General features: G+C 38.6%; 1 protein-coding gene across 6 annotated transcripts in view; it reads left to right on the plus strand.

The window, feature by feature from the left end:
- The window catches only part of CHM (CHM Rab escort protein), a 150,633-nt gene that overhangs the window by 34,165 nt on the left and 90,313 nt on the right, over positions 1 to 26,155 (plus strand). For 3 of the 6 annotated variants that reach the window (XM_073360879.1, XM_073360881.1, XM_073360882.2), the window contains 3 exons: positions 6,860 to 6,932; positions 13,306 to 13,430; positions 20,845 to 21,229. In XM_073360879.1, the coding sequence (XP_073216980.1) occupies positions 6,860 to 6,932; positions 13,306 to 13,430; positions 20,845 to 21,229 (583 nt within the window). Of the gene's footprint in view, positions 1 to 6,859; positions 6,933 to 13,305; positions 13,431 to 17,145; positions 17,201 to 20,827; positions 21,230 to 26,155 lie in introns of those variants that run through there. The other 3 variants (XM_073360883.1, XM_073360885.1, XM_073360884.1) reach the window with 3 other exon arrangements.

A 26,155-nucleotide genomic window follows, 5' to 3' on the forward strand; every position in this document is an offset into this window, starting at 1 on the left:
GCAGTATTAGTTACTTTAAATTCTTTTTGGAGGGCGTCTCTTTTTTACAGAGCAAAGAGAAATATTAGACTATGCTCTGAACTCTTAAGGTGCTGTCTTCTCTACCTCTGCCTTAACAATAAATGATGTGTAGCTCAAAAGCTTGTTTCTTTCACCAAGAGAAGTTGGTCCAGTAAAAGATATTACCTCACCCACCTTGTTTCTCAAAAGTATAAGTGTCAGTCAAGCACGCGCAGAAACTCCACCTTCCTCAATATATTACATTAGTTTCCTTCTCCTTTGTTTGCCCCTCTGTCCAGACTTAGGTCTTATCTTATCTCTCTGATATGTCTTCCTGCATGTTTCTTAAACTAAACAAGTTATCTGTTTTTGACCCACGTGTTTAGCTGAAGTTTGATGCCCTGCTGGTTGTTTTGTTAAGAGGAAGTTATAATAGATACTTTGATGAAATATTGTTTCTTTAAAATATATATATATAAGTCCTGTTTCCCTGAACACAGGAGGATTCAAACAGCAGGTGACAGTTTCTTTGTTAACACTTCCAAGCCCCTTTCCAGGCAGTACTTGACCCAAAAGTTGTGTCTCAACTTTTTTACAAGGTCATGCTACAAATCCTTCTCTGGCTTACAGGTTTCTTGCTGCCCACTCTCCTGGCTTCTCTGTTTTTTCTGCTCTTTCTCTGAGTTGTACAAACCTACACAAAACAATAGCCAGCAAAACCTCTATACCTGTGCCTTGCATGTGCCTTTGTTTCAGATGGCAACATGCACCTGTTTTGGAGGTGAAGGGCCATATTATTTTAGCTCTTTTATCCTATAAAGGAGCATAAGGGCTTCTTGCAACTCTTAAATGAATGGCACCCGATACACCCCCTACTTTTAAAGAAGTTTAATCCAACCCCGTCAGTAACAGAAAATGAATTTTTCTCCCTATTTTCTGCAGTACTTTTGAAAACCATCCTTCCTTTTTAAGCACAAAACTTGAGAACTCTGATTCTTCACATCTGAGCTTATGCCAAAACTTGTTGCTTCTGTTATATTTCTAAAATCTACCCCTTCCCCTCTATCCCCAATGCTTAAAATCCTGCTTCATGCTCTAATTCTTTCGCCTGTAACATTCCTCTTTTTAGACTCCTGTACTGTCACCTCTCCTTTTTTCAACTCATCCAACATTCTGCACCTAAAGTTCTTTCCTGCCAGTGTGAGGGTGAAAGGTGTGTGACGTGATCATTCACTGATTTCCTGAATCTTTCCACATAAAATTTAAACCTTTCAACCTCACACCTAATGCTCTGCCTTGGAATTCTGCTAGGCATGGTCTCCCTAGGCTCTGTTTGCTAGAAGCTGGGAATGGGTGACAAGATATGGATCACTTGATGATTACCTGTTCTGTTCATTCCCTGTAGGGCACCTGGCATTGGCCACTGTCAGAAGACCGGATACTGGGCTAGATGGACCTTTGGTCTGACCCAGTATGGTTGTTCTTATGTTCATTGTATTTCCCATCAGATTCCTCCATGCCGCAATTTACGCTGTCCTCTTTTCACATGTTGTTGCACTTCTGTCTCCGCCTCCTGCTTTCATCTTGATTCACTTTTCTCCTTGCTCCAAGTGTCAAGAACTCAGTATCCCCTCTCCTTAAAATTCCTATTTTATATGACCACCCGAAGTGTGGTAGGCCCCTGTACACTTCTGCCATCTGAATCTCTACAGTTTGTCCTGCCTCTTTATCTAAATTTATCAGAACGGGTAAGTTTTTTATAATACAACTTACATTATTTGTGTTTAACTCCCATCCTTCCTCTTTACCCTTTCACTTATGTGATGTTATGAAGCTAATAAATATTTAATAGTAAACCAGAGAGGCAAAAGGACTCTTCAGTAATGCATTGGTCTTTTGATTCCCCTCCAAGAAAAGTGAGGAAATTTGTTCTCTGGGTCAAAAGATTTAATTCAAATATCTTTTTAACCTTGATAATTAAGACTAAATGGCAAGAATTTTACCAAAAGAAATGATGAGTGGTTCTGGTTAATGATGAGTGGTTCTGGGAACCAAGGAGGAGTCTGTTCTATTTAACTGTGTTTTGGAGCATGTAACTATGGCAGAATCGGAACTAATAAACACAAGAGTTTCAACAGGTAATACATGAAATAAGTCATTTTATAATCAGCTCCTTAAAATCAATGTGGCAGTAGCTTCCCTTGCAAAAGACAACTATTTTAATGGAAGGAGACTTTTTTTCCCTGAGAAGTCAAATAAAGGATAGTCACATACAGGCTCTCAGGAGAAATCATGAAGCATCAGCAGCTTCTCTTCAGACATCAGCAGCTTTGACTTATTTTACCTCAGCTATTGTGGCATGACATTCAGAAAGGCAGCCAGCCTAACAGAGATATCTTCTACCAAAGATGTTACCTGCTGCTGCTTTTGTATTGCGTGCATTCATAGGTGCTTTGAGTTTCTTGAGTTGATCCATCTCCTGGAATGATGCTGCTTGGTGTTACCTTTAGATTGAGGCCCAGGAAAGCTGATCAGCAGGAAATCATTTACATTCTCAGTGGCAGGTTTCAGAGTGGTAGCTGTGTTAGTCTGTATCAGCAAAAAGAACGAGGAGTACTTGTGGCACCTTAGAGACTAACAAATTTATTTGAGCATAAGCTTTCGTGGGCTAAAACCCACTTCATCAGATGCACGCAGTGGAAAATACAGTAGGAAGATGCGCGCGCGCGCACACACACAACATGAAAAAATGGGTGTTGCCATACACACTAGAACGAGAGTGATCAATTAAGGTGAGCTATTATCAGCAGGAGAAAAAAACCTTTTGTAGTGATAATCAGGATGGCCCATTTCCAACAGTTGACAAGAAAGTGTGTGTGTGGGGGGGGAAATAAGCATGGAGAAATAGTTTTACTTTGTGTAATGACCCATCCATTCCCATCTTTATGCAAGCCTAATTTAATGGTGTCCAATTTGTAAATTAATTCCAATTCATTAGTCTCTTGTTGGAGTCTGTTTTTTGAAGTTTTTTTGTCTGTAATCGAGTGACCAGTGAGATTGAAGTGTTCTCCAACTGGTTTTTTAATGTTATAATTATTGACGTCTGATGTGTGTCCATTTATTCTTTTACGTAGAGACTGTCCGGTTTGGCCAATGTACATGGCAGAGGGGCATTGCTGACACATGATGGCATATATCACATTGGTAGATGTGCAGGTGAACAAGCCTCTGATAGTGTGGCTGATGTGATTACGTACTATGATGGTGTCCCCTGAATAGATATGTGGACACAGTTGGCAACGGGCTTTGTTGCAAGGATAGGTTCCTGGGTTAATGTTTTTGTTGTGTGGTGTGCGGTTGCATGTGAGTATTTGCTTCAGGTTGGGGGGTGTCTTTGGTCTGGGATTTGTTAAAACTGTTCATAGAGACCCTAGATAAAATGGTAGTTGGCAGACCAAGAAAATATCCTATACATGGTTTAGCAGATGAGAGTTCAAACCCTTTCCAGAGCCAAAGCATTCCTTTGCCAGGCTTGATCACCTATTATTTAAAGAAGATATTCTGGGTTTTTCTACTAGTAATCATGGCTTCAAATTCAAGAGTTTGAAGACCAGACTTTTGTTCAGATTTTTCCCTTAGCCTCAGACAGAAATTTCGTTTGACTACTTGAAGGCTTTACCCAGAATTCCAGATTCCATAGCAGGAGCTGTGAGCAAATGGCATTCAGACAACAGATGAAATTGCTTCTAGAAGTAAAGTTATTCCGGTCTTCAGTTTTGATTTAGAAAATTAAATCTGTAACAACAAAATATATATTGAAACAAGCAGGTAGTATATATGTAATGTTTCAGGTCCATATCCAGAAGATAATTCAACTTATTCCAATACTGTACAGACTTCCCCATTATCAATCCATCTTTTTTTGTAGACTGCTAGGACAGCTGTAAAAGGGGAAGATTCTAGTCCTTGAGAATTTAAGAGTAGTGTACTACACAGGATTGGACCTCTGGCATTGAGCGATCAACACTAATCCCAGAAAGAAAAGGAGTACTTGTGGCACCTTAGAGACTAACCAATTTATTTGAGCATGAGCTTTCGTGAGCTACAGCTTGCATGCTGTATACATGTATACATGCATGCATACATGCATGCATCCGATGAAGTGAGCTGTAGCTCACGAAAGCTCATGCTCAAATAAATTGGTTAGTCTCTAAGGTGCCACAAGTACTCCTTTTCTTTTTGCGAATACAGACTAACACGGCTGTTACTCTGAAACTAATCCCAGAGAATTTCCTAATTTTGATTGCTCTACAAAATAATACATGAATATCTCTATCTGATATGACCATTTTTTAAATTTATTAAAATCCTGATAGTTAATGCTCTTCCTTTCAGACTGTCTACTTCTTCGTGGGTTTTTATCAAGAATTTTGCTATCTTTGTCACAGCTGAAATTACATCCCTACCTGTATCTGGACAACATTCTTTTCAGAGTATTTTGAGTGAAGAATTGACAGGTTTCTACTGTCACATAATGCAAGTCATACATAGATGTATTATAAATTCTGAAAGGAGCATATTCATGCTTTTAGAAAAGATCCCGACTTCAGGTGATAGGATCTTGGGAAAGGCATATCAGAGGACAAGACTATTGTGATTCATTTAGAAATAGTGGCATGCATACTTAAAGAAATCGTACGCTCCTGTAAACATTGTTTGGGACATAAGAGACCATTATAGAGACTTTTGATTAAAATAAAAGGCACAGTACTGGCAATAAAAAGAGGAAGCTTTATCTTAGTTTTAGATGTGTCAAAGGTGTACCCTACTGAGAAAGATTAGACCACTGCTGTCAATTTTTCACAGAATGTCCCATCATTTTATCACAGCATGTTAATACTGCTAGTAGTTCTTGCTGAAAATGTATTTAAAATAAAGGACGCATAAAGTTAGAATAGTTTCAAATTTAGGAAGGCCAGTCTTACTCAGTTTTACATAGGTGGGTTTGTTTTGCACATTTCTTGTGACCGCTGCCCTTGCTTGTTCTGACAGCCAGACTGCATTCCATATTCAGGGAAACTTACAGCTAAGGTGGCAGGTTCCCTTGGCAAAATAAATCTTGGTGGCTACATTTTTTTTATAATCCCAGAAGAGGCTGATTAAATCATTTTCAGGTATTTGTTTCTCTGGTATCTCAGGAAAGAACAAAACAAAAGTAACCAGTTTATCTCTGCACCATTGGAAATGTGTATGGGGGGGCATACTTGATTGATAACTTGATAAAGGGCTGAGATCTGAGTCAAACTGCTTTTTGACGGACTGAATCAAGTAAGCATCTTTCACGCTTATATTCTATTGATTCCAGATAATAATAAATACACTTAAGTTTTCACTTTTTTAAAGCTTTCTATGATTATGAATTCTCTCTATACCCCAGTGAGGCAAATAAAATATTTGCTCCCTTTTACAGATGTGTTGGCTTTCCTAATGAGTGCTAATGGTGACAGCACTGCAGCTCTTTCCTCTAGTTAAAATGAAAACCGTGGTGGAGGAATTGTACAGCACTGTGAGGTCTCTTAGAGAAAAGACCTAGTCCACTTGGGCCATAAAATCTTAAACTTTAGATTCTGTTAAATGAGGGCAACTTTAATTCACTGATAGCAGGATTTTCTGTTATCTTGAGGGAAAATGTCCTATTTATGTTCCTTACTATTTCCCTGAAGTAACTGAAGGAATTTTGTAGGTCAGTTTCTAGTCATGAACAATTAGACATTGTTTAGAAGACCTCTGTCTTTCATGTGTTAACTAAGCAACAGAGTAGAGCATCTCCCTCTGGTTCTAATGAAGTCTTTGTCAGTACATATAACTCTTGTGAAAAACATCCTCCTATAAACATGAGTTGAACTCAAACCCTCATCTTAAACTTTTCCATTTCTGAATTCAATCAAGGAGGAATTATGATTTTTTTCCCATCTGGTGCAAAATGCAACCTGCCTTTTTTTCTTATCTTTCTGAAAAGTTTAAATAATTATTACTCAGTGTTTTTAAGCTTCTGTTACAGAAATTTTTAAAATACTCCAACATGGCAAAAAAAAATATATTCATTTCTTTTGTGAAGTGCAATTAAAGAAACAGACTTCAGGTTTGTATAGGTAATAGTTTTCCCTTTGCTTGATTTAACAACTTTGGCAATATTCTAAGCTTAAACCCTATCTTTCTTCCCAAACATGAGTCTTTAATTTATCATGTAAATTTACCAGTCCATTGAAGAACACATTCTGGCTTTGATCACTTTTGAAAAGTCCCAACATACTTTAGATAATTGGTATTAGTGTTCAATCCTGTGAGGTAGCATCTCTTTGTTTTTTCTAGGTGTGGTAGAATCCTTTCATTTTATCAGTATGTTTATATTATGTTTGCTTTCTTGCTTCCTTCCCATAAAAGTAATATTTAAGTTTTACTTAATCTCTTATCCATATAATGGAAAAGCTCACTCGTTAGTGTGTTGTTTAGAGAAGTGTCAATAGGAAAAACTTAAAAAGGGAAGCCAGAGGACCAGCTACTTAAAAGGAAAAAAGCACAACTATTAACTGACTTTTGTGCTGAAATTAGTAAATTGACAACCTCCATTTCAAGTGGGAAAGAGCAAATATACTGGAAAGCATTCAGTGAGTAGTGACAAATCAGCAGAAATTGGTTCTTTTGGTTCAGAATATAGAATATGTAATTCTGTGTATAAAAAATAATTTTCCTGAAGTTCTGTAGAGTCCCATAAGCAGTATTATAGGTATCCAGTAGCTATATTTTTAGTTTTTTCAACCAAGGTGTTTTTTTTTTGTTTTTTTTTTTTTCATTGCAGGAGAAGTTACTATGGAGGAAACTGGGCCAGTTTTAGCTTTTCAGGATTATTGTCCTGGATTAAGGAAAACCAGGTAAGGAACTATAATGACTTTTTTTCTCTCTCTTGTCAGGTTTCTAGTATTCTATTTTTTGTGAAAACATTCATACATAACAAATAACTTAGGAAGTGCCTAGTACTCTTTGGGTAGTACATATTTAATAAATATTAAAGCCAGAAAAACAGAACTACCATGCATCTCATTTTTATACATGGACAAAACTGGAACATTTTATTTAAAATAGATAACTCTTAAACAGCAGTGCAAGTAGGGCAGTCTGGTCCAGTATGCCATACCAGCATATTTATAGCTGGTATGGCGTACCTGAAAGACACAGGTGGAGCAGAATGTGGGGCTGCTGGGTGGCCCCATGCTGGCAGCTCCTCCGTGTGCCTGTACCGTCCCAGCCCCGCCTCCACCCCTGTCCTCTGGCGGGGCTGCTGTACAGACCCCAGATGGACCCAGCTGTGTGGAAGGGCTGGGGCAGTAGAGCCACGACAGAGGAGCTGCTGGCGTAGGGCCACCCAGCAGCCCCACGTTCTGCTCCTTTCATCGCTGCAGTTCCGAAGTCTCCGGCGCAGCGGGAGGACAGAGTCCTTCTCCCTCCAGCCCCCACAAGGTAAGGGGTGTGTGGATCATGGGCAGGGTGTGGCGAGAGCATGGGGGCTTCGGGCTGGGGGCGGGGCGGGGAGGAATCCTGTGGAGGATCACATGAGGAGGTCACAGTGTCCCCCCTTGCCGCCCCCCGTACCAGTAAGAAATGGATTCCACTTGCACCATTGCTCCTAAACTAAACATCTGGTAATCTCAGTATTATAACTGTTGATTATAGTACACATTATCAAAAAAGACATCTGAGGTATATCTTAAAATAAGATAGTACTGTTTTATATTTAATGTCAGTACCTTAGTTTTCAGTAATACTGAATTCTCTTTTAGGAGTATAAATGAGACTATACAGCCACATAATAGGTATACTTTATTAAATGAGCTTTTATAGACTTCACCCATCATGGATATAGTCTGAATTCATTGTATCTGTTTGTAAGAAGTGTTCTGTTCCATTTCAGTGTCATTAATGGATTAAAAAAATACTAATTTGCACTTACATGGAATATTCCAAGTGAGAACCTCAAAGCACTTTATTGATACTAATGAATTATGCCTCACATCACCGCAGTGAAGAAAAGTGTTATCAGTATTTTACAGAATATCAGAACTATTTTATATGCTTACGTAGCTTGAAACCGGACTACGTTAATGCTCGCTGTAAGACTTTTAGTGTGCTCCAGCAGGGTTTGCACGGGCCAGTTAGTGTGCAACGTTACCACGGATTAAAAATCTTATACTCCTCTGATGCAGATAAAACCACCATATAGACAAGCTGTGGCAGAGCTAAGAACACAGTCCACATCTGCTTTTGGGGGTCCTGTGGGAACATAGCTCTTTATGCTCATTCTGTATCCTGTGTGTGATAAGGAGGGTGGGTGAGGGGTGTATATGTATATTAATGTATACACACAAATAAACTGTGTAATCCCAGTTGTTGGTATAATTTATTTCTGGACAGATTGCCATGGTTTTGGTGTAGTTATCAGATCCTGCCTCTGAAAGTTGTCACGTAGCCAAGACAAACACTTCAATTTTAATGCAGATAATGCATTTTTCTATAACCAAGGCTTATGTAATTCATGACCGTCCATTCAAAGCTTTTTAAAGAGGGCATTCACTTAGAACAAGGGGGCATTTGAACTATTTTAGCAAATGGATATGCACAGTTACTGCTTTATTGCTTTTAAATTCCTGTTGGGATTATCTACTGAAGTGTTGTGAAGCCAGCTAATCCATAGGAAATAACCGCTCCAGTTTAGTCACGTGTGCCTATTTATATTGATTTATACTAAAAGGAATAGGGCTGCTCAATATCAGAACTTAAAATTGGAAGTGAGATCACCACTTTCATATATGTCACACAGTTGTCTGTTTCCTGGTTTTCTTCCTGAACACTTACTCCTTTTGAACCAAGCAGTTAGCCAAAATTCAGGATCTAGCAGGTTGTTTCCATTAGGGGGAGAAACTGATGATGAGTCAGGTATTTAAGTCCAGTCGTGTCTATTTACAAAGATCGTACAAAGTCCTGTTTCCCTTAACACAGGAGGAGTTAAACTGCAGGAGTAGTTTCTTTCCTCGCAGTTCCAAGCCTCTTTCCAGCCAACTCTCTCTCTCTCTCTCTCTCTCTCTCAAAGTTCTCTTAAATTTTTCTCAGGGCCATGCTACAAGTCTTCCTCTTGACTGTTTTAGGTGCTTCCATTTTGCCTTCTCTGTCTGTTTCTATAGCTTGTCTCATTTGTACATGCATGCATACCTCAATTTTAACAATATCCAGCCACCCTGGGTTTGCATTCATTGATATCACTCCACTCTGGATTAGATTCTTGCATGTGGCCTGTGTTTTAGCTGGTGGCTTCTATTGTTTCAGCTTTCTAATCCCATAAAGGAGCTTAATTATTTTGTAGAGATATGAATCTCATGGTGACTTTTATGTCCACTAGTTTCAGTTAGGTTTCACCCAAACCCAGTCATAACAGTGCACAAACTAACTCAAACTTCAATCTACTTACAGTACATTGTGATTTTGAGTAAGTACTATAGATATCGGAGAGCATAACCATTTTAGCTAAGTTTTAGCTTTATCTAACCTACCTAGCAAATCCTAAAATCTTCCCATTCATTCAGTTCTTGCAGGAGCTCTCTAGAGGAAGTGTACATTGAACAATAAGAGATCCTAAATATTAAAACTTTCCATAATGCTCTGCTTTCAATCAGGGTGACAAGGTGGGTGAGGTAATATCTTTGGACTAAATCTGTTATTTAATATTACTGTAGTTAAAGTCCTATTTGGGAATTTTGATGCATTAATTTGGAAAACAGACAATGCCCTTTCACTTTTTTCATGTTTGATGAGGTACAAATACAATCACTTTTTACTTGACATTTTGCTCTTTAAGTGTCCCTGACTCTAGTACCCTCTAACATTAGCAGATATTAGTAGAAATTATATGTAGTAGCTTTTTTCTTTAATTCTAAATAAACTTGAAATTGTAATGTTTCAGTAATTCTTAATATGTTGGAATCAAATGCCAGTTTATTTTACACGATGTTTTAAAGTAACAAATAAAATTACACATCAAATAGATAAGGCAGTTGGTATGCATGGGTTATCAGGAAATGTAAAAATATCCTTATTTTAATATGGAAATCTGTTCAAAATTTTATCCTTATGACTTCAAGTATCTTAATACATTTGCTTTTTAACAATGTTTGCTATCCACTTTCTTTCACTTGCCCCCTACTTGGCAACTACAGACTAGATACTACTTGTAGCTGCAAGAACTTCTGCAAGACTGCCCCCTTGTGACACTGCATTTTATCCAACAGGCACTGAAAAAGTTACACAGGTTACCCAGATTTGTGACTAACTTGAGAGACTATCATTTTTTATTTGTTCTGTGCTTTCCGTATTTTTGAAAAAAAATTAAGAATTGCACTTTGTGCAGAGCTACAGCATCAAATCACTGAAAAAACTGTCCCAAATGCTTTGGGTTTTGTGTAAGAATGCAATCACTACTTACATGCATTCTCCATCAGGCTTAAGAAATTGAGAAGCATAATTGTATATTTTCCTTTCCTTTTACACTCTTTCAGTCCTTTCTGAATCTCCTCTGCAACCTACCTTATTTACGGTGAGCATGACTGTTGGAGCACTTTCTTTTATTTCTGAGCTAGCTCTCTTCCCACACCTCAATCAGACATAGTCTGTAGATACCTCTGCCCTACAATCAGACTAAGTTGGGGGAGGGCATGAGCAGCAAATCTCAGTCCTCAATGTACACATTACAGACACTGGAACACCCTTCCTTCTACAAAAGCATGTGGATCAAGATGGCCTTTCAGCATTTGCTAAAGTTCAGTGGTTTGGGGCTCATTTAGACCAAGGGTTTGGAGTTAATTCTAAAGGTCATGTCCCCATGAGAGAAGGCCCTGCCAGCATCTCTTTCTTCTAAACAGTGTGGCTCAAGAATTGTGGTTCAAGCATTGTGGATCCATAGCTGCTACTTGATTTCCTTTTATCTAAAACCTTGAATACAAGAAAAGACCCCAAATTCTGTGTCACTCTTATTGCACCCAGTTACATTTGGAGAAAAGTCTGTTGCTCAGGGTCGTCCAGGAAGTCCATGGCACAGCTAGGAAGAGATGGCTGATCTCAACTCCCATTTTATGCACAAGACCATGTTGCCCCATTCTCTGTTGTTGTACTGGCCATATCTTTTTGCACAGACAGCACAGTCTATTTCTCCATTACCTTTCACTTTAACTATGTGATTGTTCAAATTCTTTGTTTCACAAAGCTGTTTGTAAGATGAGTAAACTCTTAATTATTTGACAAAAGCAAGCTTTACAAAGTGTCTAGAGCAGGTAGGTTCTTTTTTAAATACTGTCCCACAATAATGCTTCTCTTAGAAGGAGGGTGGGGTGGTACTCCTATAAGAAAACACCCTACCTCTCCTCCAAAGTACATAAATATGCTACATCAACAGATCAGATGACCTCCCCCTCCCCCCCAAATAAAGCGACAGAAGCCACAGTGCTCTCTCCAAGAGCTCCACTTTATAAATAAATTGACATATACATACAAACTGCACAAAGTAAATGAGTTACCAAGACTTGAAAGGAAATGGTAGCACTGTTTCTTATAATGAGATCACCAAAACAGCCAGCACGACTGTGAGGATAACAGCATGCTAAACAATCAGCAGTATATCGTACCTGTTTTACTATTATGCTGGAGACAATTGTGCAGACCGGTGATTTCAACCTTTTTTCAGTTGTGGATCCCTAAAAAAAAAATTTTGAATGGAGGTGTGGACCCCTTTGGAAATCTTAGACTTAAACCCCCAGCTGTTCGCAGACCACAGGTTGAAAATCATTGGTGTAGATTGAGTGAGTACTTTGCACTAGAAAGGCCAATAAGGGGTTCTTTAGTTTTGTGAAGATGCTTTGTCATATCTTAGATCTTTCATAACCTATTAATAGCAGTTAGGGGGAGTGATGAAAGATGTCACATAGGGGCTCAGTTAACAGTAAGACAAATGTTTTTTGTACGTTTCTTAACCACTTTTTGGTAATTGTATAGAAAGATGAGTTTCTTCCTTCTCTGTGATGCTAAAAGAGAACTTGTACGTGCCCAGATTGAAGATCAAGAGGAATCTTCCTTATTCTCTGAGTAGTTTGTGTCTGTTTGCCACTGAGGCATTTGACAAATGTTCTTTGTTTCAGGTGCTCTTCCAAAAATAATCTAATGGCTCTTGTACTTAAACAAGCAGGATGTTAGCAAGAGCTAACCTCTTGGGAATTGACTGTAGCACTCATTTTCTTTCCAGAGAGAGGTTTCTTCCTAAAATCTCATCATTTGACCTAGGTAAATTTCTAGCCTGACTAGCTAATTCTCAAATCACTTCATTCCACAGTGTGGTCTCTAATACAGGAGTTCTCAGCCAGAATTGAGGAATCAGACTCTTAGGGTGTGATTGGTGTGCCAACCTGTGCTGCAGTGCTTGCTTTAATCTAGCTAACATGGCCAAAAACTGCGTCTTCACTGCTATAGGACAGGCTTCAGCGTAGGCTAGCAACATGAGTACATACTTAAGGTTCCCATCATGCCTGTACAGCCCACACTGAAACCTGTGCTGCTGTATCTTCATGGCTATTTTTACCTCTACTAGCTAGATTTAAGCTAGTGTGGATATGCCAACCCATTCTGCAATCCCGCCTTGGACTGAGTTACAGTTATGGGAACTAACTTGTCAGATGTAATACTAGTTTCTTTTTTAAATAGCCTATTTGATATTGCTTGCAAGCTAAGTGAATTTTCACTTTAACGTACCATGTCAACATCTGCCTGACATAAATAGGTCTACAAATTTGAAAAAGAAAATGCACGAATAGTCTCTGTTTTTACCTTAACTTGCTTGATAAACTTCCAGTAGAAAGTCATCAAATACTACATCAGTCAAAAGATGTATTATCGGACTTTGAAGTCTTGTATTTCACCATGAATTATAAATGCCAGCTCTCATTTTAAATACTTTTATTAGTGCACACCTGTGCTCCTATCTAAACTGAATGAATATCTAGCTATGGAAAACTATACATTTTAAGCTGTACAGTGGCATAAAAAGGAAATGTTCCTCAAAAACATCACTAGAAAGTTAGATTTGATGGAACTAAAGTTTATTTCAATTTACAATAGCATCCAAGTTGGTAACATTTTAAGTTTAAAAAATTAAAGCACTCTTCTCGTGAAGCAGAGTTCAGAAAATTTCCTATCTTATATTTTTTTTGTAAGGAAAAGACTGATGTCAGAGAGGATGGTGAAGATTGGAGAAAATTGATCCTTAAAACAGAAGAAGCTATTTCTCTTAACAAGCAGGATAACACCATTCAGCATGTAGAAGATGTCTGCTATGCCTGGTAACTATAAGTAGTATGGAAGATATATAAACACAATTCCTTGGTATAGCTTTTTATATTGCGAATTAATTACATTGTAATATCAGTAAAAGTGATTTTTTTCCTCTTTCATCTATATCCTTTTGGGTTAACGAAAAAATGTAGCGTTATAAATTGCTTTCCGAAAATCCCGTACTTAAGTCTCCTGTACTTAGTTGAAGCTGGCTGATCCTTTACTGACTTTGCTTCAGATTTGATATAATAAACATTTTGGGCAACTTAGTGAATAAAAGGCTAATATTTCATTTCTGATTGGAAACCAGCAATAAGGGGTGTTTAGAGGTGCTGTGAACTACTATATTTGTTGTAGTTTACCTGAATGCAGACCAGGAAGATGCCCTAGAGAATTATCTTTACACTCTTAACTAAAATCTCTCCCATTTTATGGTAGTTGTAAATAGAAGAACATAGGTAAAATGAGTGTGTCCAAACAGTACTTCAGTAATATAATTAACATTGATATAAAAATTGCAAGAGTGATAACCAATTTCAGTTCTTAACAATTCAGACAATAAACAAATTAAAGATTGGAGTGATATTTTAGATTGAATTGTCATGAATGAAGGGTCCCTTTTAATGTAGGGTAAATTCAGCTAAGCATTCCTGTGGTATATCTACTTTGTGAATTTGGGTGCCTAATGTAAGTATCAGAAACCAGTCGATATGTACCTCTTTAATACTGGTTCAGCATTGAAAGGTGATAAAATGTTTAACAGGATAAGCCTTAGTTTAAAACCAATACAATTATTTCAAAATCCTATATTAATACAATATTGGTTAAATACACAAATCATGCAGTTCAAAAACTAACAGTTTCAGCAAAACTGCTGATATAAAATAAAATCTAAACATAATGGTGGTAAACAGCAATGCTATGTGGTACAGAAGCACAGCAATGCAGAGTGAACATTAGCAAACCTCAGTTTCAAAACTGGGTAACTTACGTGCATTTAATCTTGAATTCAATGCAAAAGCTACAAAATATAATTTTTTTTTATTAAGATATCATAGTGGATACACACCTCAACTTTAGCCTCAATTTCTGACTTCTGACTAGACAAAGCATTAAAAGAATATTCATTCGTTTTTTGTAAATAAATGTGGAAACAAGTTAGCTGAATGTAAAAAATAGCTTTATGCACCCTGTAGGTGACAGAAATCAGGATATTCAAAAGTTGAGGTTTGCACACTAGGTTATGATGCAGATAAAATTTAAAGGTTCCATTTGTCTTTTAAAACTACTGTGGCTAATCCTGCGTATATAATCACTGCCATAACTTTATCGTAATAAATGTTCAAAACCAGTACTGAAGTAGGATTAAAAGTTTTAGTCTCTCTCAGATATAACTAATTGCCAAAGGGGTTGCATGCTGAAAAATGGCTCTGACCAAAAGCAGACTCAAAAATGGGTTAACTAAAAATATTTTCAAATATTTTACAATTTGTACAAGAGAGTCTTAATCTGAATTTACAAATTAGTTCTAGTTTTCTTTTAAGCACCCAAATAAGTCTAGGTCATTTAATAACATCATGTTTGCTCCGCTTTCTGCCACCAAAAAAAACTGGTAGTTGGATAAAAGTAGCAAACAAAAAGTTTGCCTAAACAACTTAAAACTTTTTTTGAGAGAGTTGATCATGGTACTTCTGACAGCTTACATGTTCTGTCTGGATTTTGTTGTTGTTGTTTCTTAACTTTATAACGCCTATGAAGTAACCATTAAACATTTATTTTGAAAGAATAAACAGCTGGGTAGCAGTATAATATATACTGTGCAAATTTGAAATGAATGGCCTCAGAACAAAGTGCATCCATCAAAGGAGAAGAATACTGTTTCTGCAACAAGCTGTATTGAAAAAAGGCAAATGGCTGAAAAATAAATAGTGAACACCTGTGCTGAATAAATTAACCAGCTGGTTGGCAATTTTTCATTTGACCTATCTGAAGGGGTGGCTGTTACAAGGCATTAATAAGACACATTCACTTTGAGATATTCCTTTGTTACTACCATTAATTGATGAATGGTGGTAGATAATATTCAAAATTTACACAACAATTTGCCTGCAGATGTATCCTTTTTGTGAATTAGTAGAAAATTGTCTGTCCAAAGGTTTAATTTGAGTGAATTTTCTTTTTTTATAGACACAGTTGTTACATTATTCAGGGATGGTTATTCCTATAGGAAAGATGTCATGACTTTGGTTTTAAAAAGGGGCTGGACTTCTACTATAAAATGAGTAGACCTGAAAATCATACAAATTGAGATGTTCATGAAGGGGGAATTGAATAGAAATAAATTAGTACAGTGGAACTTCCTTATATAGTGAAAGTTTGATAAAATAAACTTCCATTTAGAGTGAGGTGGAATGCTTTGCAAAGTCCAAATTGAACTCGGGTTGTAATGAATTTCTGCGTAAAGTGAAATAGTTCTGTGAATTCAACTTGAGGCTTCCACAATGTCTGCATTTTGACAGAGAAGAACTTTGTATGTAAGGATACAGCCAGGGTGAAGTAAGACCTTCATTTTAATGTTTAAATAAATATGTATAGCTTATACATTAAGTTTACACAAACACAATATCCTATTATACAAATAAATACCACCACAATATTGAATTGATTTTTAATTGTACAGGTTAGCCGAAATTAATTTTCAAAATATTTTCTAAGGAAAAAAGTAGTCATACTATGTCATTTAAGATATTGTAGCTAGACATTAACACTATATAGAGAACATTAATTTATAAAAAGTTAATATAAATCAAAATAAAAATGACACAGCAAAACCGTGATCATTTCAGCTTTTTTGTGTGAACACGTATGTGTGAATTATTTTTCATTGGACTGTTCCAGTATAAGTGTATGTATAAATATTTATGTAAATTGTAGGTTTATGATGGATTCTGAATATGTAATGCTATGGTATAAAAGTTTTATTGACATAGGTTGAGAATAGCTGCATTGCTCGTGTGCACTAGAGTCATATGTGACTTTTACAAATGGACCAGAATGAGTGCCTTTCTACCAAACCATACTGGTGTTTATTATGCCCCATTTACTAGAAAAACTTTTACAAATTTTGGGGAGTTTCCAATGTGATTAGCTGTTGTTTTTACCAAAGTTACGTGATTTAATACCATAAGGCACCTTAATACCATACCAACTGTATAGATATCAGACAGAAAAGTAAATCAGAAATTTCTAAAATTACATAATCTATAAAATTGTCATGAAGCCTCAGTTATTATTTCAGAGGGAGAGGTATTCCCATCTTTCCAGAACCTAGTTCTAGAACTGACTGTTCCTATGTTTATGGAACCATAAACCTGTCTATGGGTCCAGGACTGAATATTCGCTATCATGCTCCATTGTGTAACTTTGGGGAAAATTTCCATGATGGCCTGGGGCGGGAGGAGGGTGAATGTTTGTGTAGCAATTTTAAATAAAAATGACAGCTTGAAATCTGCTCAGATTTTTAGCATGAGTTATTCAAAGGTGTATGTAATAATATACCACAAGGTTCTGCAGTGTCACTTAGCCAACTCTACTTTGGGTGGGAGAAGTGGGTGTACTATACTTGGAAAAAATCTACACGGGACCAACAAAAGCAAAGTACTAAATTGTAGTAATTTTAACTGTAATATTCAGCATATTATCCTTAAACTTCTTTTCTTTCAGGTTCCACAGCCTCTATCCCATCTGAAGCAAACTCCATTTAGAATATAAATGAATAGTAATAAAAATTTAATAATATACTCTATACTGAAATGCCAATTTACTCAACTGCCTGTGGACTGGCTTCAACAGGGTTAAAGATCAGGGTTCAACAGGGTTAAACAGATAAAGATCTCCGCACGGTGCTTGCTGGCATATCCCTTTTCAGTATGATCTGGCCAGCTACAGCAGGGATGGCACTAGGAGGGTCTGAAAATAAAGCATAAGTAAATAAGTGAACACTCACAGATGCTCCCATCTTCCTCTCCTTATGCTTGTGGCAAACTAGGTCCATGTCACTTCCACAAGGGAAAAGTTCTGGTTCCTGCTGTGTGTAAGGGGCTACCTCCCCTTCCCCTGCCAACTAGGATGACCAGGTGTCCGGTTTGCGACTGGAACATGTGGTTGAAAAAGGATCCTGGAGGCTCCGGTCAGCACTGCTGACCGGGCTGTTAACTGTCTGGTTGGCAGCACCTCTGTGCTGCATGGCTTCCGGGAAGCAGCCATCATGCCCCCCGCCCCCCCACTTCCTACATATAGTAGCAGCCAGTGGGCTCTGCATGCTGCCCCCACCCCAAGTGCTGCCCCCGCAGCTCCCATTGGCTGGGAACCGTTGCCAATGGGAGCTGCGGGGGCGGTGCCTGTAGATGGGGCAGCGTGCAGAGCCACCTGGCTGTGCCTCCATGTAGGAGCCTGAGGGGGGACATGCCAGCTCCTTCCGGGAGCTGCTTCAAGTAAGCACTGCCCAGAGCCTGACCTCCTCCCGAATCCCGGCCCTTATTCCCCTCCCCCCACCCTGTGAATCCCTCAATACCATCCCACAGCATCCTCTGCACCCCTAAATCAGTCATCCCCAGTCCCATCCCAGAGCCCACACCTCCAGTCGGAGCCCTCACCCCCTCCTGCACCCCAGCCCTCTGAGCCAGCCCGTGAGGGTGGGGAGAGTGAACCATAGAGGGAGGGATGGAGTGAGTGGGGGTGGGGCCTCAGACAAGGGGCAGGGCATGGGCCTCGCAGAAGAGGCAGGGCAAGGAATGGGGCAAGGGTGTTCGGTTTTGTGCGAGTAGAAAGTTGGTAACCCCACTGCTAATGTGCTCGCCACTGCTGCCTTTGCTGCTATGCTGGGGATGATTGTGAGTCAGTCCTTATGGTTTGGGTCACTGGGGTCTCTATGAGGTTCCTGGGCACTCCCAAACCCAGAGGTGGGGAGTCAGGAGAGATGCAACCACATGTAACCATGCCAACTCCTCTGCCTGCTGCTTCCTTGTAGTAGCCTTTTCTTCCCAATCCAGAATGGCACCCCTGGTTTGGGGAAGGGCTTATTATCCATCCCCTTACGTATGCAGGAGCCAGTAGGTTTATGCTGCACTTCTGTACAACCAATCAGACACAGAACCCTCATCAAGCCTGTAGGGTGGGGTATTGCAATCCTTAAAGGCATCTAGGGTTTTCTTCCAATGATGACTCTGACAAAGTGCCCCTGCCTCTGAGGAAAGGGTTGCATTTTGGTAACACTGTTGTTAGGAGAATTTTATATGTACTGATAGCCCCTGGAATTATAAACTGTACCCTTGCAGATCACCTTTAAAATCACAGTTCATTAGTTTTCAGCTGAGCTTAAAATGTTTATTCAGTGCCTTAATGGCTTGTGGTAGAAAGATAAAAAGATAATGCAAAATTGTTGCTGAATTGCTTTCACTTATAATGACATTGATTTGATTCATCTCAGTTGGTAGCATAAACTAAAATTTCAAGTTCAAAAGTACTAGTTGCTGAGGTAGACTTCATTGAAGTCCAAGATGAAAAAGACAGATGAGATTAAATGTGGAGTTCTGCTTTATAAGGGGAATTTTAAAGAATTTTTTCATTATGAAAATGAGGAGGACTGAGCAAAATACTTGCTACTTAGGGTGACCTCCCTTCTCTGACCAGGTAGCCTTTAGTGTAGGCATATTACAGATTAATCAGAACTGCACAAAGACATGCCTTCATTATAATATTTTACTTAAGCTTATTTCCTGATGATTAGATACAACCTACGTTTAATGGCATTCTGGGTGTATGTTTGTATTTGGTTAACAAGTGAACTATACTGCTTTAAAAAAAAAAGTTTTTGATACTTGAGGAGACTGGCCATTTTCCATGTTCATATCACCTAAGTGGCTAATTTCCAGGGTTTTGTTAAGGAGATGTTGAGGAGGAAGAATCTATGGCTGCTGGGAGGCAAGGAGCAGGTTGGGAGTCTGCTTGCAGTGAGTCCTACTTAATCATGCTTCTGCTCTGCCAGGAACCTTCTTGTTGCTGGTCACTGGTGTTCTTAGTGAGTCTCTCCTGTTCTGTTTCTAGGTCCCACCTTATCCTCAACCCATAAAGTAGTAGTGAGCAGAATGAGCTTGCAGTAGGAGCCAGGGTCATGGTGGGTTAAATCTAACATTAGCAGTAGCCAACAGCTGAAAGCAGGGAGGCTGGGAGAATGAGGCTCTATGCTTGCTTGGATGGGTGGTGGCCCTTCAGAAGATCAAAGCACGTGCTAACAGGGAGAAAACTCTTGTGGAGGTGGGGATGAGCCACATTTTGCAGGAAGTACAGGGGCCCAAGGTATGCATGAAGCAAGAGTAAAACTTTTCCTTAGGGCCCTATAGGTTTACAGAATACACACATCCTGAAAATTACATGGTTATATGGGTCTCGTGGTTATTAAAGGGTTAATAAATTATTAATAGATGTTATAAATGTGTAACATACACAAGTAGTGTGTATTATAGATGGTTATAAGCACATCAAAAATGGTAATAGATTATTATAAATCACGATTATAAGCAATTTATTGGATTCCATAAGAATCTGACAATTGATTAACTATTTATTCATTAATCCTGTATATTAAAGTCTCATTTATAAATTTATTTACAAAGTGACTGAATTGTACGTACATAAGCCCTGAATACTGAAATCTGAACCACATGGGTCTTCAGTGAGACTCCACACTGGAATAAGGGCTGGTTTACGTAAATCAGATTGCAGGATTAAGACCAAAAGATATATTGAAAGCTCTTATGTGCCAAAACTTCAGTTCACAATTTTGTATTTCTCTTGAACAATTGATAGACTCATAGTCATAATATTCTTATTCAAATCAAGTATTCCTTATTCTGAGAGTAGTCCCTTTGTCTTAAATTACTTGCTTTTCAAATATCTTCAGTGACTTAATGATTTAGGCTTTCCAACAGGTTTTTGTATCCATATAAAAAACATTTCAAATGACCTTTTAGTATCTGTTTATTTTTAATATCACACTCCTTGTTGTTCTATTTTGGCAACTAACATCTGCTGCATTGTTTATCATGTTGAGTTTTAAGAGTTACTTGTTCTGTTAATTTGCCTGGTCTCATGTTTTTTTAATGGAAAATAAAAATACAGATATGGAGTTTGCAAGTCTACTATTTTATATATTAAAGTAACCCACATGAGTAATAGCTTTATAGTCAGAGAACCAGAGTAGTTCAGCTGATCCAAATAAGACACCTGATTTGGACCAGGCAGATGAATCTAACACCTTTCATGAAAGGGCTGCAGATATTTCCCATTCTTTGTAGTAACTCATAATGTTGCTTGAAATAAGTTCAGTTTTAAGGCTATTTTAAAGACTCTCTTTTTAATCAGTCAGGATTTAGCTGAAGACGTTAAAGAAGCTGGTGCATTGCCAAAGCTGCCAGCCTTTGAAGCTTCTGATACTCGTGAGGCTGCTCAGGAGTCTGAAAAAGAGAGCCTGCCGGTGCAAAGCCAGTCATTAGGGACCGAGAACTGTGAAATATCTCCAGAAAGTGTTACGTGCAATGATCCAGAGAGTATGACAGAAAGGAAGGATGCAGAAATGACCTCTGAGAGAGAGAACCTCTGTGATGCAACTTCTGACCAATCTGCTTTGGAAACAGGAAAAACAGAAAATGTATCAACTGCAGAAGCTGCTGCCTTGAAACCAAAGAAAATTACTTACACGCAAATTGTTAAAGAAGGCAGGAGATTTAATATTGATTTAATTTCCAAGGTAGGAACTAGTTGACTTTGTTCATAAAAAAAAAAAAAATTTACTTCATTAAAAAAAATTGAAAATACCTTGTGGACGTTTAAGGGTTTAACAAGGCGGTCATAACCTGACTGGGGAAAAAAAATTGTGCTCTAAAGTGGTGTGCATGTTATACTTTTTAAAATGTCTGTTCAGCATCACAACACAATGTGTGGTCTTGAAGGCCTGGGTGTTTTAAACTAAAGAAACCAAAAAATATCAGCTCAGAAGTACAGTTGTAATAGCATATTTCCCTGCAATTGAAAGCTTCATTCAGAGGTCTAAAACTCTTTTCTGACTGCAATATTTAAGATAAAATGGAACAAAACTATATTTAGCAACAGAAGTTCATCTAAATGAAAACTTCAGATTTTTTTCAAGATGCAGAGTATTTTTCATATCAACCATATATCTATTTAGGGAGTTCTTTTAAGCACACTTTCCTGAACCCAAGAAATTGCTCCTTTGAAGCAGTCATGGTTCTTCATTAACAAGTATTTATTAGAGAATTTTTAGTTTCCGTGTCATTGACACAGTGGATTGTAATAACTTGCCTATTGAAAAATATCAGAGGCAATTAGTCCTTAATATAACAATTAAGCTGATTGAAGCTGTGTGTGTGTGTGTGTGTGTTCGTTGTTCTGAATTCCTACTCTTGTGCTGTTTTTAATTAGAGCACAGAGTTACTTCTCAAAACCAGGTTCTTTGCTCTTTGGCTACTTCACAGTATATGTACAGTATACATAAAGTGTGAGGGGGGCAAGGCCAGATGGCTACAGGAAAGTAGTGAGAAACAGGTACGTTAGCCCCAGGTTAAACATATTCCTGTTACCATGGTAACCAAATGGCAGTTGCTCCAGGTTAATCAAGACACCTGGGGCCAATTAAGATCCTTCCAGAAAGCAGTGGAGACAGCTAGGTTGATTGGGACACCTGAAGCCAATCAGGGGCTGGCTGAAACTAGTTAAAAGCCTCCCACTTAGTCAGGTGGAGGGCGTTTGTCAGGAGCTGTAAGAGGAAGCCACGCCGCTGGAGACATGGAGCAGTACAAACCCTATCAGGTACAAGAAATGAGGCCCTGAGGTAAGGGTGACGTAGATATTGAGGAAGTAGGGGCTGCTGTGGGGAAGTGGCCCAGGGAATCGTACTCGTCCTGTTTCCAAAAATTCATCTATCAAGAGCTGCTACTATCAGGGTTCATAGGCTGGAGCCCAGAGTAGAGGGCGGCCCGGGCTCCTCCCGCTCCTCTCCCTGACTAATCACTGAGAATGGGAGACAACAGGGACTGTGCGAGGGAGGATAGGTTCTCCTCACCTCCCTTGCTGGCTTATAATGAAAATGGCTCAGTAGGCTGTGACCCTTGCCTCTAGAGAGAGAAGGCCTATGTGGAGGGTCACAGTGGGCCTCTGAGGCTAGCAAAATCCTCTAGGAAGCACGGGACCCACTGGTTGGAGTGGGAGTGGAGTGGAGGTTGGAGCTTTGTCCCAAAAGCTATGGAAAAATGTCTGCTTCTATGTTGACTTCAGTGAGCTTTGGATCACATCCATAGCGTGTGTAACAGATGTTTTCAAATTCAGAAACTGAACTTTATTATCGGGAGCTGGAAAATAAGCAATTTCTTCAATAACATATTAAAAGCTTAGAGTTAAAATTACAAAAAAACCATTTTTGCTAGATTCTCAGCACTTCAAATACAGATTTTCCAATTATGTGCTGTCACAATGATATTTAAGGTTCTATGATTAACAATTTACAGTAGCTAAAATAGAGAATATTGTGTTATAGAGCACATTTTATGTCACATATCCCAATGCCTAGACCAATATTGGCAATTATATTGCAGATAATGCTAATTCCACAAAATTCCAGAGCTCTTAGTTGACGGGCAGTGGGCACACCAGAGCACCCAACTGTCTCAATTGGATCTCTAGGGGGACGTACACAGGCAAGGGAGAAACACCTGAACAGATAACTCCTCAATAATGATCTAAAGCTAGGATACAGTGTAGGACAAATGAAAGTAGAATGGAAGGGGCAGAACAAAGGTAGAAGAAATGGTCTGGCAGAGGGAGACATAAGGGGTAAGAGCAACAAAAGGCTACAGTAAATCACAGCTGTTCACGTCTGGAATTGAGACTTTTTAAGACTGATCCATGCTGCCCTAGGTAGTGTTCCAGTAGACCTTTGTCTTGAAAAGGAATCATTAAAACTCACTTCAGAGGCGTGGCTCTTCAGAACTTGAAATCTGAGATGGCAGCCAGGATTTTGCATCTCCTATGGAACTTGACAAATTTCTGCACTCTGGGACAGACAACTTTTAGAATGATAGCACTATATAGGTAATTTTCTCCAGTGAGGCATTACTTTTAAATTCAGTAATCCATCTTGTGCTAGTGGTTACGTTCATGTCCTCCCAACAGTGTGCAATAAATTTCTAGGTTATACAAAGAGTAAAACAAAGCGGATTATAAGGTTTTATGGCTAAATATGGCTAGTTTCATTCACCAGTTGAATGCAATAAAAGCAGGAACTAAGCTTTTGAAAAACTTCCAGGAATTTTTTAATTAGAGGGGACATGCATTTTAGGGAATATGACGTAATGGTATTTAACTCATAGAGAAGAGACACACAAATAACAATTGTTTACTGAAGAAAAGGAAGAAAAGCCAAATTATGTTTGGAAATAGATTGTTAAATAAAGTTTTAGGGAAGCATGATACAGAGAATGCACATTCTCGATGTAGTAATAATAGGCTTTTCAGAACCTGAGTCAAATGTTTTAATAATGTTTACTTAAAAATTCCTTTAAGGTTGTATTTACCTAATCAACATTTGATCAGAGAAAACCAATTTCATATTTTTTTTACTTCAAGAACATAAGGAACTGTAAAGTTAACTGATTTATAATACTTCCCTAAAGCAGTAAATAATATGAGAAACAGATTAATAGTACAATGTAAATCAAATTAGTCAAATCAAGGAGTTAACCATAATACAAATTAAAATTCTTTAATTTAAAAGAAAACAATTTGAGAACAATAATTGGATATTATTGCATGTGTCAAATCATTGCATGTGCATAATCAGTAATAAAATCACAAAATTAAGATAACACCAAGGATAAGCTAAGTAAATTGTTCAATCTCTATGCAGTTTATTTAGCAGCTTACTTTCTCTTGGGGATACAATAGAGGCTAAGGTTGGAATCTTACCACAAATTACTAGAGGTTGCCTGAGATGTGAGAAGATTTGCTTTCAGCCTAGGTTGTACTATAGGATTATATGTTTGTCATAAATATAAAGGGAAGGGTAAACCCCTTTGAAATCCTTCCTGGCCAGGGGAAGCTCCTCTCACCTGTAAAGGGTTAAGAAGCTAAAGGTAACCTCGCTGGCACCTGACCAAAATGACCAATGAGGAGACAAGATACTTTCAAAAGCTGGGAGGAGGGAGAGAAACAAAGGGTCTGTGTCTCTGTCTATATGCTGGTCTTTGTCGGGGATAGACCAGGAATGGAGTCTTAGAACTTTTAGTAAGTAATCTAGCTAGGTATGTGTTAGATTATGATTTCTTTAAATGGCTGAGAAAAGAATTGTGCTGAATAGAATAACTATTTCTGTCTGTGTATCTTTTTTGTAACTTAAGGTTTTGCCTAGAGGGGTTCTCTATGTTTTTGAATCTAATTACCCTGTAAGATATCTACCATCCTGATTTTACAGGGGGGATTTCTTTATTTCTATTTACTTCTATTTTTATTAAGTCTTCTTGTAAGAAAACTGAATGCTTTTTCATTGTTCTCAGATCCAAGGGTTTGGGTCTGTGGTCACCTATGCAAATTGGTGAGGCTTTTTATCCAACATTTCCCAGGAAAGGGGGGGTGCAAGTGTTGAGAGGATTGTTCATTGTTCTTAAGATCCAAGGGTCTGGGTCTGTAGTCACCTAGGCAAATTGGTGAGGCTTTTTACCAAACCTTGTCCAGGAAGTGGGATGCAAGGTTTTGGGAAGTATTTTGGGGGGAAAGACGCATCCAAACAGCTCTTCCCCAGTAACCAGTATTAGTTTGGTGGTGGTAGCGGCCAATCCAAGGATGACGGGTGGAATATTTTGTACCTTGGGGAAGTTTTGACCTAAGCTGGTAAAGATAAGCTTAGGAGGTTTTTCATGCAGGTCCCCACATCTGTACCCTAGAGTTCAGAGTGGGGGAGGAACCTTGACAATGTTCATGCTGTTCTGTATTGTAAACTGAGTCTATAGGGCCCATATTTGTGGACTCTGTTGCCAAGCCTACACTTGGGCATCTACACTGCATTGTAAACCTAGGTTTAGAGTTGCTGGACCCAGGTCTCATAACCATGCAAACATGTTCATAGAGCACTATACAGAAAGTCTGTCTCGGGTCTGCTGCTTAAACTTCGTTGACACTGCAAAATGACAGCGCTTGGACCCGAGTTGCATTGGGGCTGCAGGCCTGAGTCTTAAAGGCTTTTTGGCCTGAGTCAGATTGATTTGTGTGTGGATGATAGGGGGCTTGGGCTTAAAACAGTCTGAGGATAACTATGCTGTGTAGACATACTCTTACTGGCCACACATACATTCTCCACCCCATTCCCCCCAAAAAACAGTTGACAGGTCTTTCCTGGCAGGCATTCCTGCATAGGTATTAGTGTATCCAGTTAAGGAAACAAAAAGATAAGTTACTTGGAGGGCAGGGGGAGAAAGGGGTCTTCTCTTCAGCTCACTTGCTTTGTGGAGCTTCAGGGTCAGTTAGGAACTGCAGTTTTGGGGACCTGTCTTTTCACTCGGGTACAATCATGCTTGTGGGCATCCTCCTCTGGTCAACTGGCTGGCCTATGATATTGTCTGTCTGTTTTTTTTTTTTTTTTTTTTTTTTGAGGGAAAGAAGGGAAATA

The sequence above is a fragment of the Lepidochelys kempii genome, chromosome 9, assembly GCF_965140285.1.
Source record: "Lepidochelys kempii isolate rLepKem1 chromosome 9, rLepKem1.hap1, whole genome shotgun sequence".
Taxonomy (NCBI): Eukaryota; Metazoa; Chordata; order Testudines; family Cheloniidae; genus Lepidochelys; species Lepidochelys kempii.